This window comes from Globicephala melas, chromosome 7, assembly GCF_963455315.2.
Source record: "Globicephala melas chromosome 7, mGloMel1.2, whole genome shotgun sequence".
NCBI lineage: Eukaryota > Metazoa > Chordata > Mammalia > Artiodactyla > Delphinidae > Globicephala > Globicephala melas.
The window spans coordinates 62,509,454-62,522,280 of NC_083320.1; the positions used below are offsets into that span (position 1 = coordinate 62,509,454).

General features: G+C 38.5%; 1 protein-coding gene across 1 annotated transcript in view; it reads left to right on the forward strand.

Moving 5' to 3' along the window:
• Positions 1-12,827, forward strand: part of LRP2 (LDL receptor related protein 2) — a 196,594-nt gene that overhangs the window by 32,317 nt on the left and 151,450 nt on the right. Inside the window, exons 2-4 of the mRNA XM_060301487.1 lie at positions 3,574-3,681; positions 6,022-6,144; positions 9,663-9,779. Of these exons, the coding sequence (XP_060157470.1) occupies positions 3,574-3,681; positions 6,022-6,144; positions 9,663-9,779 (348 nt within the window). The remainder of the gene's footprint in view (positions 1-3,573; positions 3,682-6,021; positions 6,145-9,662; positions 9,780-12,827) is intronic.

Consider the following 12,827-nt stretch of genomic DNA (forward strand, 5'->3'; position numbering starts at 1 on the left):
TCCCATCTTCTTTGGACTTCAAATTATTAAACAATGAAGTATAGATAATATGTAGTAACCTTTGGAGGGGTTATGAGTAAAGGCTACTTATTTAAAAAAAAACTCTCAGGACTTCCCTGGTGGCGCAGTGGTTGAGAGTCCGCCTGCCGATTCAGGGGACACGGGTTCGTGCCCTGGTCCGGGAAGATCCCATATGCTGCGGAGCGGCTGGGCGGGTGAGCCATGGCCGCTGAGCCTGCGCGTCGGGAGCCTGTGCAAAAAAAAAACTCTCAGAAAATAAAGTGCATACAAACCAATTGAAATCAGGGGCAGCTGAAATTGTTATCAAACTTGATCTAGACCTTTTCACTAACAGTGTGTGTTTTTTTAAATTTATTTTTTTATTTTTGCCTGTTTTGGAACTTTATTATTATTTTTGTTTGATTTCTATTTTATTATTGTTAAAAAAATGTATTTTATATTGGGGAATAGTTGATTTACAATGTTGTGTTAGGTGTACAGCAAAGTGATTGTGTTATATATCTACATATATCTATTCTTTTTCAGATGCTTTTCCCATATAGGTTATTACAAATTATGGAGTAGAGTTCCCTGTGCTATACTGGCAGTTTGTTTTTCAACAACACATTTCCTTTGTAATAGAATGGATGACAGTCTTCTGACACTAGTGGAGCATTTGGTTGATTACTAAGATGCCACCCAGCAAATGATAATTTGTTCTTCTGCAGAGATGTTTCCAAACAATAGTCATTTGGGAGTTATAACAGGCATGGAAGTTAATATTGAAAAGATGAACTTGACAAATGAATTACCATGGATCTGTTGATAAGTTGAGTGAATTGGGCTTGATATATTACTTTAGATAACTGAGTATTTGGGAGGTCAAATGTGAAAAATACTAACTAGAAAGAGTTACATAATTGTAAAACTTCCCCTATCAGTTTAAATTTTTTTTTTTTAATATGTGATTTTTTTTTCCCCTATAATGCCAGCTGCTGGGCTTAGCATTGGAATTTTTTTTTTTAATAAATTCATTTATTTATTTTTGGCTGCATTGGGTCTTTGTTGCCGCGAACAGCGGCTACTCTTCGTTGCGGTGAGCGGGCTTCTCATTGTGGTGGCTTCTCTTGTGGAGCACGGGCTCTAGGCGCGCGGGCTTCAATAGTTGTGGCACATGGGCTCAGTAGTTGTGGCTTGTGGGCTCTAGAGCGCAGGCTTAGTAGTTGTGGCGCAAGGGCTTAGTTGCTCTGCGGCATGTGGGATCTTCCCGGACCGGGGCACGAACCCGCGTCTCCTGCATCGTCAGGTGGATTCTTAACCACTGAGCCACCAGGGAAGCCCTCATGTGTGATTTTTAAATAATTGACTTTGAAGTGCTTAAAAAATGACTTTCGGGTATCTATTTTGTGTTCTTTTCGTGATGTGCTTAACTTCATATTTTAGCAAAAACAAACTCAAAATTTGACTTGTAATAAAAATGCTTAAGAAATGAAAAAAGAAAAAAAAATAAACAAAAATGTTGCTTAAGAAATAACACTAATTATACATATATTTAAAAACAGGCAGTATATTATTCTGAGAATTTGCTTCAGTATGCTCAGTTTCTAAGTGTATGATTTTTCCAGCAAGAGGAAGCTCTTTGTAAGTAGACTGACCTTTAGATTGTTATAATTTTTCAACCAGAAATTATTAGATACTAAGGGAAACAAATGTACTGAATTTACAAATGTATTATGTTGGATTTCTAACAATAGACCTAATTGATAAAAGTGATTTAATATATGTTGTGTTAATAGCTAAACCTCCAAAGCCTCTAATCTCTCATGGAAATATTGCTTTGTAGAACAAAATCCAATGAGAAGTTCTGGGATTCCAGAGTGAATTTGTACATTCCTTAGGGGCATTTTTGCAAGGGAGGTTGTTGTGTTTTAAAGGTAGTTGATAAGAGACCTGCACCACCAACCCCAGACCTGCACCACCAACCACCATCATGCATTAGTCTATAGAAGGTATTTGGGTGTACGTATTCCTGTACCACTCGGTACCACCATTTAGCCAAGGAAAGTTTCTGACCATTTGCAGCATACATTATAAATCAGTATGTCACTACCAGACAATCAGATTTGAACATTCCATGAACAAAGTAACCTATATCCCCTAGGAATAGATCACTTAACTGTGTTTATGTCATGCTCATGATAGGCCTGCATTTACACAAGACAGGATAGCACATTGTTTATTTATTTTAGGAGTAGGTAATTGATCTGTATATTCCCTTAATTTCAGTTTAATTAGTCAAACACTGAAATGGGTAATTTAGCATGATTGCTTAAATACATGGGGAAAGTATAATTATTCTTCCAACCCCCCCGAATTATTCCTCTACCACCATGGGTTTGTGAAAGAATAATTTTGAGTCTTCTCCACGTTGGGCTGGTGTTGGCTGCTCTCTTAAAAATAAAATTCGTACTTGGCACATAATGTATGGGGAGGTTGCTGGTCAGATATTTGGGGAAACTCAGAGGATCGCTAACTGCCAAATTAGTCCCCTGGGGAGAACTAGGAAAACTGCAGGATATACTCGTTGAATTAAATGTACTTGTTTAAGTTATATTCACTTTCTGGTATCACTAGGGGATATCACTGCCCCTTGGAAGTGTGGCTAGTTTGATGCCAAGTTTGTGCACTCTGATTGGCTGCCGAGATTTTTGTTTGTTTGTTTTTTGGCTTTTGTTTGTTGGCAGAGAAGAGCCGTACCTGGCATCTTACAAATAAGTTACAAGCAAAAAGCCATAATATTGGTCTTGTATCTAAGAATGAAGAAACATAAATTGCTGTATATGATTTAGTAATAAAAAGGCACTTAAAAAGACTGTAGGGTGGGAAACTGAAAAAAGCACAGTCCCACAAATGAAAAGTTACTCATGATGGTATCAGAGATAACCACCCTTAACTTTCTGGCCTTTTCTGTGCTTTTTTTCTGCTATATATGACTCTGTTACAGGTAAAATTTGGCGTCCTTGTCTTTGTTATAACGTGTAATGAAATATTACAAATATTTCTCCAAATCATTTAGAAGTTCTTCATAACTATTTTAATGAGTTCCTAATATGATATATATAGATAGAAGAAAATTTATTCATTTTCATATTATTGGACATTTACAAGGTTTGCAATTTCCTTTATTATAAATTATACTATGATGAAAACCTCTACACATAAATCTTTAATTCTCTGCTTAGTTCCTTAAGGGGAAAAGAAATTACCTAGAGGTAAAAGTATTAAGTTAAAGAATAAGCACTTTTAAAAAGCAGGATACCTTTTGTCAAACTGCTTTCCAGATTGGTTACCTCAAGGTGCACTCTAGTCAGCTGTGTGTGAAAATGACTTTCCTGCAGACCCTGACACAGAATATAATCATAAAACTGTTTTCCTAATTGTATAAATAATTTACATTCTTTGATTACTAATTAGTTGAATAATTTTTTGTTTTCATCAAAAATTTGTATTTTTTTTGAAATATCTGTGTGCGTAACTTTTTAAACTGGCTTTCTCTTGCTTGTGGGATTACAGAATGTCACAGTGATGAGTTTCAGTGCCAACCTGGGGTTTGTATCATTGCGTCCTGGCGGTGTGATGGGACCAGAGACTGCGCGAATGGCTCGGATGAAATTGGCTGCCGTAAGTGAAGAGCGGTGGGGCTAAGCTCTGTTCTGAGTAGCAGAAGTGCTTCATGGTCATTTCAGCTGTAACAAAGAGAAAGAGTTGTGCCTTTAGTAGTAGATTGGACTGAGCGCCAATCTTTTGAGATGGAGAACTGGTGGCATTAAGAATTCAGTCCCTTTTGATCACGAGGTTCAATTCACATCAGTTTCTATCTTACTCTTATCCCATGACCTTGGTATAGAACCAACTTTCTGAGCTGTTTTCTGAAGCCTATAAACGATTATTTCAGATTATTCAGTCTGCAAATTTTGTGCACTAACAAGAATAAAAAAATAATGTTGTCTGTACTGCTGTGATTTGTAATTCAAGGAAGAGTCTGTTTTTATAAAAAGGATGTAGTAGAACTTGTGTGCATTACTACCAAGAGGTCACAGAAGGGGCTAGTGTGGTTTATGTTTTTTAAATAATAGTTAAAAACATGATAATATTATAAACCCCCGATTTAACTCTTTAATTTAGAAGAATTATAAAATCACTTACACATATTTCTTCATTTACTTCTCTCAACAATACTCTGAGGTAGGTTTCAGATGAGGAAACTGAGGCATAGAGAAGCTAAATTATTTATTAAAGGCTTCCCAGTTGGTGCACTAATCCCAACCCTTATGTCCATTGCTCTCCCACCTTGCCATAGGTGATCCATCACACTACTGCAATTTCATTCATTCTGACAGGTGAACAGGCAAGGGTTATCATCCAAAAACCAAGAAAGCAGGTGAAAATTTGTTTTGAATCGTTGGCCATCCTGTGGCACAACAGGACAAACTTTGGTGTATTGTTTGGATGACGATGCTTTTGAAAATGGGTGAAGTGTGGGGATCAGGTCCTATAAGGCGCTTCTCAAACTTTCATGCAGAAATGGATCACCTGGGGAGGTTGTTAAAGTGTAGGGCTTAGTTCCATATGTTTGAGGTGGGACCTGAGATTCTGCATTTCTGCAAGCTCCCAGGTAATGCTGATGCTGCTAGTCTGGAAACCACACTTTGAGTACGGGAGTAGTTCTATTTGTAGAGATATGATCAAGTGCTATCTATTTGCCTCCTCTGGGCTTACTGAGTTCATTTTAGGTTAAACACTAGGAGCAGAAAGTCAGGAACAGTGTGTTCTGAGATAAAGGAATAATTGAGCAGTCATACCAACAATTTATCAATGTCCCATAACGATGATGATAAAAACATACCAATGACAATCACTCGCAACTTATTTACATGGTACTTTCACATATGTTACTCTACTTACTTTTTTTTAACATCTTTATTGGAGTATAATTGCTTTACAATGGTGTGTTAGTTTCTGCTGTACAACAAAGTGAATCAGCTATACATATACATATATCACCATATCCCCTCCCTCTTGCGTCTCCCTCCCTCCCACCCTCCCACCCTCCCTATCCCATCCCTCTAGGTGGTCACAGAGCACCAAGCTGATCTCCCCATGCCATGCAACTGCTTCCCACTAGCCATCTATTTTACATTTGGTAGTGTATATATGTCCATGCCATTCTCTCACTTCGTTCCAGCTTACCCTTCCCCCTTCCCGTGTCCTCAAGTCCATTCTCTACATCTGCATCTTTAGTCCTGTCCTGCCCCTAGATTCATCAGAACCATTTTTTTTTTTTAGATTCCATATATATGTGTTAGCATATGGTATTTGATTTTCTTTCTGACTTACTTCACTCTGTATGACAGACTCTAGGTCCATCCACCTCACTACAAATAACTCAATTTCGTTTCATTTTATGGCTGAGTAATATTCCATTCTACTTATTTTTTATAGCACACCGTGAGAAAAATATAGTCCCCATTTTATGATGCATACATTGCGATTCAGAGAACCTGCTGAAGATTGTAAAGCAAGTAAATTGTGGAAATAATAAATTATTTGATTTTGGGTCTTGTTTTCCAAATCTCATGGATTTTACAATTTATCATGATGTTTTACTATTAGTTATTACAAAACACTTCAAATAATTTAATAATTATAAACTCATGGTTGATTTTATTGAAATTAAAAATTTAATATTTTTTTCGTCATAACTTCGTATGAATATGTGTTTGGGCTGTTTGTTTTATTCTCTGTATTTTGTATTGCTTTGGATCAGCATTTTGTTGTGATGCCATTGCTGAGATTACTTGACAGTGAACACTGGTTAAACTCCACAGGCTCTAAGGTTTTTTATATTTGCTATCAAATATATTGAGCAGGAGTTGACATACTTCTTTTGAAACGAGCATCGTTTGTTGGTATAATAGGGTGGATGTTAGACATAATGAGTTTTTTTCCGGTTTATTTTAGCTCACCCTACTTGCCGTTCCAACCAATTCCTGTGTCAGAGTGAGGAGCTATGCATCCCTGCCCACTGGGTGTGTGACGAGGAAGAAGATTGTATCGATGGCTCAGATGAACGGCGGCATTGCCGTAAGTGCTTGTAGAGGAATCTTGTTTTGGCCCTTTGGACACCTTAAATTCCAACCTGTTACAAATACAAAACACAATGGAATGAATCTTTATAAATGCAGAGTTGGGCCTTGAAGGACAAGGGAACCTGTGCCAGCCATCTCACTCAGGGGTTGGATGATACTGAAAGTGTGAATGTGCTGAAGAATTATCAATATAGTCAGTGATTTGGACATGGGATAGATTCCCAGTATTTAACTCAGGTTATGTTATGCTTAAGAAAGAAACAAAACACCTATTGGTATCTGTATGTGGAGGTCTTCATTTGTCTGGTTGGCAGTTGGATGGGTCCACATGCTCCTGGAGCACACTGTGCAGGCAAAACCTTCCACCCCTTCTGCCCCACTATTAAACTCTCTTCTTTCTGACTGAGTGGAAGTGGAGGTCTGTCAGAGGCACTTCAGTGACAGCTGCTAGAGCCGTCGTAGGATGAGCTGGAACCAGAAAGCAAATAGTAGCAAGGAAGAGGACGTTGGCGACTGCTGATTCCTGGACATTGAGGGGGTTCAGGGCAGTAACCTGGAAGAGACACTTCCATTCTGATTTCTTTGGGATGGAACTGGAAAAGAGTGTTTTATTGGGCTTAAACAATTTTGGACAAGAGCATAATCTTGGGTGAATGTAAGATGGCAACATGTGAGAAAGATGTCTGTCATCTGTAGCATTCCTTTCTCTTAAGGATATTTGTATAATTTAAAATTATTCTTGTATCAATAGGGATGTTTTTGGCTGCAAAGAGTGAAAAACACAACTCAAAAAATTTAAGCAAAAAGGGAATTTATTATCTCACCCAAGAAGCCTAAATGTAGCATTGTTCCAGAATTGATTGGAAGATAATGGAAAATCTCAATTCCTTGGATCAGTGACATCATCCAGTTTTCTTCCACTATTCTGCCCTGCCCTGCCATCTTTTTAGCCTATTGGCTTTTCATGATTGCATGAAAGCCGCAGAAGTCCTGACTTTTACATTCCCATAATTCAAATTTCAATATCTAGAAGAGAAAACATCAACATCTTTTCCCTGTGTTTTTATAAGACAAAAGCAAAAAAAAAACAACAACAAAAAACCCCCAAACTAAAACCTTTTAGCGAGTCTAAGTTGGACTGAGGTGGAAATTGGAGAGAAGATACAAGACTGTAATGAACCACCTCAGGCTCTTGACCTCAATTGTCCTCTGGAAAAGTCCAGCTCTGATCACTGTGTAGCATTCACCTTTAAACTTCCCCACATTCTGTTTCATTAAATGCACATCCCACAAATCATGGACATCTATCATCACTGTGTGTTGGTTTTGAGATAGCCAAGATCCTGTTGGCATTTTCACATGGACATTGTCCACAAAGATCAAAGAAGAAACAGATATTTTTGATGGCTACGTCATGTGGGAACTTGTTTGTTAGGTGACTAGCAGTGGAGATGCTGTGGGCTTCAATAGGTTCTGGATGTATTTATAAAAAATTAGAATTAAGTCCAGGAATTTTGAGTCCAGCAGTGGGAGTATGAACTCTCTTCAGTCGAGCCACTAGAAGCCTTCTTTTGAGGAAGATAATGGAAATTCTCAATACTTTGGTGTAAAGGTAAAATGTAGACTGTATAATTAAACAATCTGTTAGGGCTTGTCAGTGCTGGTCATGAGGTCTGCCAGCAACAAAGAGATGGTGATCCTTGGGACAGAGTGGTTCAGGGGAAACCAGCAAACTATGTAGGGCTGGGGAGGGTGGTGGTGGTGACAAATGGCAGTCTTGAGGAGGGCACAGACAGGAGCTAGTCAAGGCCAGATAGGAGCACGGCATATCTACATCAGGTCCAGTTACGTGCATCCGGATCTGAGGTGGAGTGGCAAAAAGGGAGGGAGGTGGGGGACACTAGTTCAGAAGGACTGAAGGGAGGAAGGAAAAGTACCAGGCATAGTAAGGAGCAGGCAGAAATCCTTGTTTCTAGGAAATCTGTTCTGGGCTCTGATGTTTCTGGCTGGCCTCTCAAAGGTCCTAGAGGAAAAGGGTGACCTAGTAGGTACTCAGTGCTAGATCGTGAAGCTCTGGAGAGCAGTGACTGTGCTTTGTTCAGCTTGTATCCCTAAGGCTTGGTATTCTGTCTAGCAGATAGTAGGTTCTTGATAGTAGGTTCTGAATGAATGAATGGTGGGTTATTTATCTTTTGGCTAGATGTGCCATTTGGTTCCATTTTCCCTTGCTCCCCACACGGAGTAGGAAGAAAGCTGAGCTGTAGATTGTGATGCAGTGTGTGGTGGATGACCCCTTGATAATAATACTACATAGAGGGGATGGGAACTACCAAGGGCAACTGCTTGGGGAGACTGGAAATAACTTTACAGCAGTAATTTATGAGCAATGTTCCATACTATTTTAAATGAGTATGGATTTTATAAGGTAACTCTTGCATTTTAAATTTTACATTATTTTTTTATTAGATCATCTTTTCCCCAAATGCTTCTCTCTTATGTGGACAATTAAAAAGTCCCATCATAATTCCTGCCTCAGGGCTTCCCTGGTGGCACAGTGGTTAAGAATCTGCCTGCCGATGCAGGGGACACGGGTTCGAGCCCTGGTCTGGGAAGATCCCACATGCTGCGGAGCAACTAAGCCCATGCGCCACAACTCGTGAGCCTGTGCTCTAGAGCCCACGAACCACAAACACGTAAGCCCTTGCGCAACAACTACTGAAGCCCGTGTGCGTAGAGCCCATGCTCCGCAGCAAGAGAAGCCACCACAATGAGAAACCCACGCACCACAACGAAGAGTAGCCCCCCTCGCCGCAACTAGAGAAAGCCCACGTGCAGCAACGAAGACCCAATGCAGCCAAAAATAAATAAATAAAAATAAATAAATTAAAAAAAATTCCTGCCTCAGACTCACAGAATAGAATTCACATGATGCTTGGAATATTGATTCATTTGATTTTGTCTGTTTTATCCAGAGGCAAATTTGATAAACTACTGGTGCTCTGCTCTCACCTACCCTAATCAACTTAGGATAAAATCAAGCTAGCTTAAATTTATGTTTATGAAATTGACAGGTATTCAATGTGGAAAGCTTATATGGTAGAGAAAACTCTAAAGAAAAAAAAAACACCCACATTCCTAATACTCAGAAGTAACCACTGTTTACTCTTTGGCATGTTTCCTTCTTGTTTAAACAAGGATTTCAATGAGGGGGACCTTACTGATCCTTGATTAATACCTATACCTGCAAAATTCTTATTTCATTCATCCTTTTTACTGTATAGGTTTTCAAGCTATATTGTATTCTCAACACATGTTGATAATATAATTGTCTACACTCACAACCTTGAATGTTGATATGATTCTGGGCATTTTGATAGTATCCTGATAATAACACTTCTGCTTTCACATTGTAAGATGTCTACCTTAGAGTAGCTGGGTTAATGTTACTGTCATATTTGTTAGTTGGTCTGTGTTTTTCAGTAATTACAAAGTAATATTTTTTTCCTTTCACAGCTGGGAGAACATGCTCAAGCCATCAGTTTACGTGTGACAACGGTGAATGTATCCCAGCAGAATTCAGATGTGACCATTCCACAGACTGCTTGGATGGAACTGATGAGAAAAACTGCCGTGAGTCCCTTACAGTCTTTGCACTGTATTTGGTTTCACCTTTGTCCCTTTGGCATTTTAATCAATTTGTTGATGGACAGAAATGCCTACAATATGCCTCTTGTTATTGAAATCTCTTGGCGGATTCTTTTGTGGATTAGAGGTGATGTTCTGATAGGAGTCTATTTTTAGCAAGACATTCTGAGTCTGTCCTGCCTTAGCACATCAAGTTTCTGTATGTCTTGAAGTAAGAAACTTTTAACTTTAACACAGAATCACAAAAAGTCAATGAGTACAAAATCCAGTTTGGTCAATTTTAACTTTTAGTACGTTACCATGGTAAGCTTCTAGGTCAAATGTCTCAGTTTTTTTGCTCTTACGGACTCAGTGTTTTCCAGATTACCCTTGGAAACGTGTTACATTTTGAAAATGACTCTCTGTGTAATGGAAGAATACTATATCAATTTGTAACTGATCACCACAAGATAAAGCCTACAAGTCACAGTATTCTATGTATAATGTTTAAATATGACCATAAGCAAAATAAGAAAGTGCAATCACTTCTTACAAACGAGTAAAGAGTAATCTGCCTCTCTTGAGGTTTATATAGAATTGTTAGAATACAAGAATATACTAATTATGCTGCTGTGTCCGTCCTCTGGTCCATCTAACTCTGTCTTTAGTCTCAGACATACCCATTTTCTCTCAAAAGCGCTTATAGGTCTAACATTTATGAATTTACCCAGAGCTTCTTTGAGTTTTTATATATCTTTCCCTGGCATTCTTTCTGGCATACTGCATTTCAGACTTCAAGGAGTTATTTTAATATTCTAGTATTCTAATAATCGGTGGATAGATTTTGTGTACCTTAGAAACCTTGATCATAAACTTCTTGGTTATTATGTTTCCAACTAAAGATTTAGGTTTTAGTCTCTTCTCATGGGACAACTCTTTTATTGTTTGATCATTTTGATAGGATTTTAGCTCTCTGGACTGTTTCTAAATCCCTTCCTTTGGTATATTGTATGCTTAATGAAAGAGCCATCTTGCTACACTTCCCGATATGGCTCTATGCCGAGGGTGGGAGCTAACATAAACTGGTTATGAGCAAATTGTTCCTATTTACTGTAGTGTTCAGATTGTGCTCTTAATGGAAGAAATACTCGTATGTGTGTCCAGATTCATGCTGCAGCCTCACTGTCATCACACAGTACATTAAAACAAAACAAAAAACTTCTCCAATGCTTTCTTCCCTTGTATGTTATTTTCCTTTGAGAGGAGTCTGTGCTATTTGCCTTTGTGTTTCCATTTCCTAGCAGAATTTCTGATATAGTTCTGTTGTAATTTCTAACTTACATGTTTTCTTTTGAAAGAGATTGTGTGGCCTCTAGGTTGGGTCTTCTTTAACTTTGGAAAAGTTACGGAGAATTTAGACTTGGTACCGGCAGTTTTAGAGATGGTAGTGTGTGTCTGGAGGTCACAGATAGCAAGTCCAGAGTCAAGGACTCCCCTTCGAGTACTTTGTAAAGCAAACAATAAATTCTTTATTGTGGTAAGTGAAGAAAATATTTTTGATTAATAATAGAGACAAATCATACATTATATTTTGCAGTATTGTATAAACTTCAAAGTGTTATGTAAATTCCAGTGGTTATTGTTATTAGACCCCTCACTGAGGACATTAGGGCCAGTATTATAATACTGTCTTACGAATAAGGTAACTGAACCAGCAAAGGATGGAGTGGCTTGTTCAGGGTTAAATGGTGTGTGGCAGAGCTAGAGCTCAGCTCGTCCTCTGGTCCAAGTCTGATGATTACTGTTCATGAAGGACTGTATTTACAGAAGGAGGAAGTCCTACCTTGTGCAAGAACAGAACCAGAGGCCTGTGCCACCAGCCAACAGTCTGTGTCTTTATCCCTTATTTACAAGTGGATAAAAATGAGTGCTTTATTGCAAATGCAATGGTACTGCAGGAAATGCTATTTTAGGGAAAATAAAAGGCAGCCAAAACAGACTGTTTGGATTTATTCCATGTGAACACCCTGCAGCCAAGTCTCAAGTCACCAATACAGCTGCCTCATGACTTTGCCGACGGACCTTCTGGAAAAAAGCTGGCAGGGTACAAGCATTCAAGCAGCTCTTATAGAAAGGAATGAAGGAAAGGAAGTGAGCTTTGTAAAATATCTGGGCAGGAATCCTTAATCAAGATTTTGTTCATTTTTTTAAGTACATACAAGTAATTGTTGAACCAGAGTTAAACCTCATTGTTTCTGGAATCATACAAGTCATGAATCCTTCAGGGTTCATGGCCCTAAAGTGAATCTCACACGTGTAAGGAGGTTTTACAATGAGGTATTTTTTCCTATTTCTCTCTACCTCATTTATTTATTGCTATGTGTTCTGTAAGGAAGAGTGTAAAAAAAAAAAGCAAATCAGAGGAAATTAAAAAAGAATCCTCATACTTCCTTGTTAGTGCTTTGATCTCCTGGCCACAGCCAGATTTGTACAGGAAGGAAATGAATGATCTGGATCAAAGTCTTTAAAAAGTGCCAGTACTGGGGGGAGGATTTGCCTCATTTTATTTTCCGTCTTTGTTTGGAGCTCTTGTGAGAAATGGGAAAAGGAGAGTGTCACTCCTAGGGCATCAATCACTATCATATTCAATTTTTTTTTTTTTAATTGGAGTATAGTTGCTTTACAATGGTGTGTTAGTTTCTGCTGTACAGCAAAGTGAATCAGCCATACGTATACATATATCCCCTCCCTCCTGGATTTCCTTCCCACCTAGGTCACCACAGAGCACCGAGTAGAATTCCTTGTGCTATACAGTAGGTTCTCACTAGTTATCTGTTTTATACATAGTAGTGTATATATAGCAATTGCAATCTCCCAATTCATCCCACCTTCCCTCTCCCCGCTTGGTGTCCATACGTTTGTTCTCTACATCTGTGTCTCTATTTCTGCTTTGCAAATCGTTTCATCTGTACCATTTTTCTAGATTCCACATATACGCATTAATCAGTACTACAAAGTAGGTGTGAGGACCATCTCCACTTTACAGAGATCAAG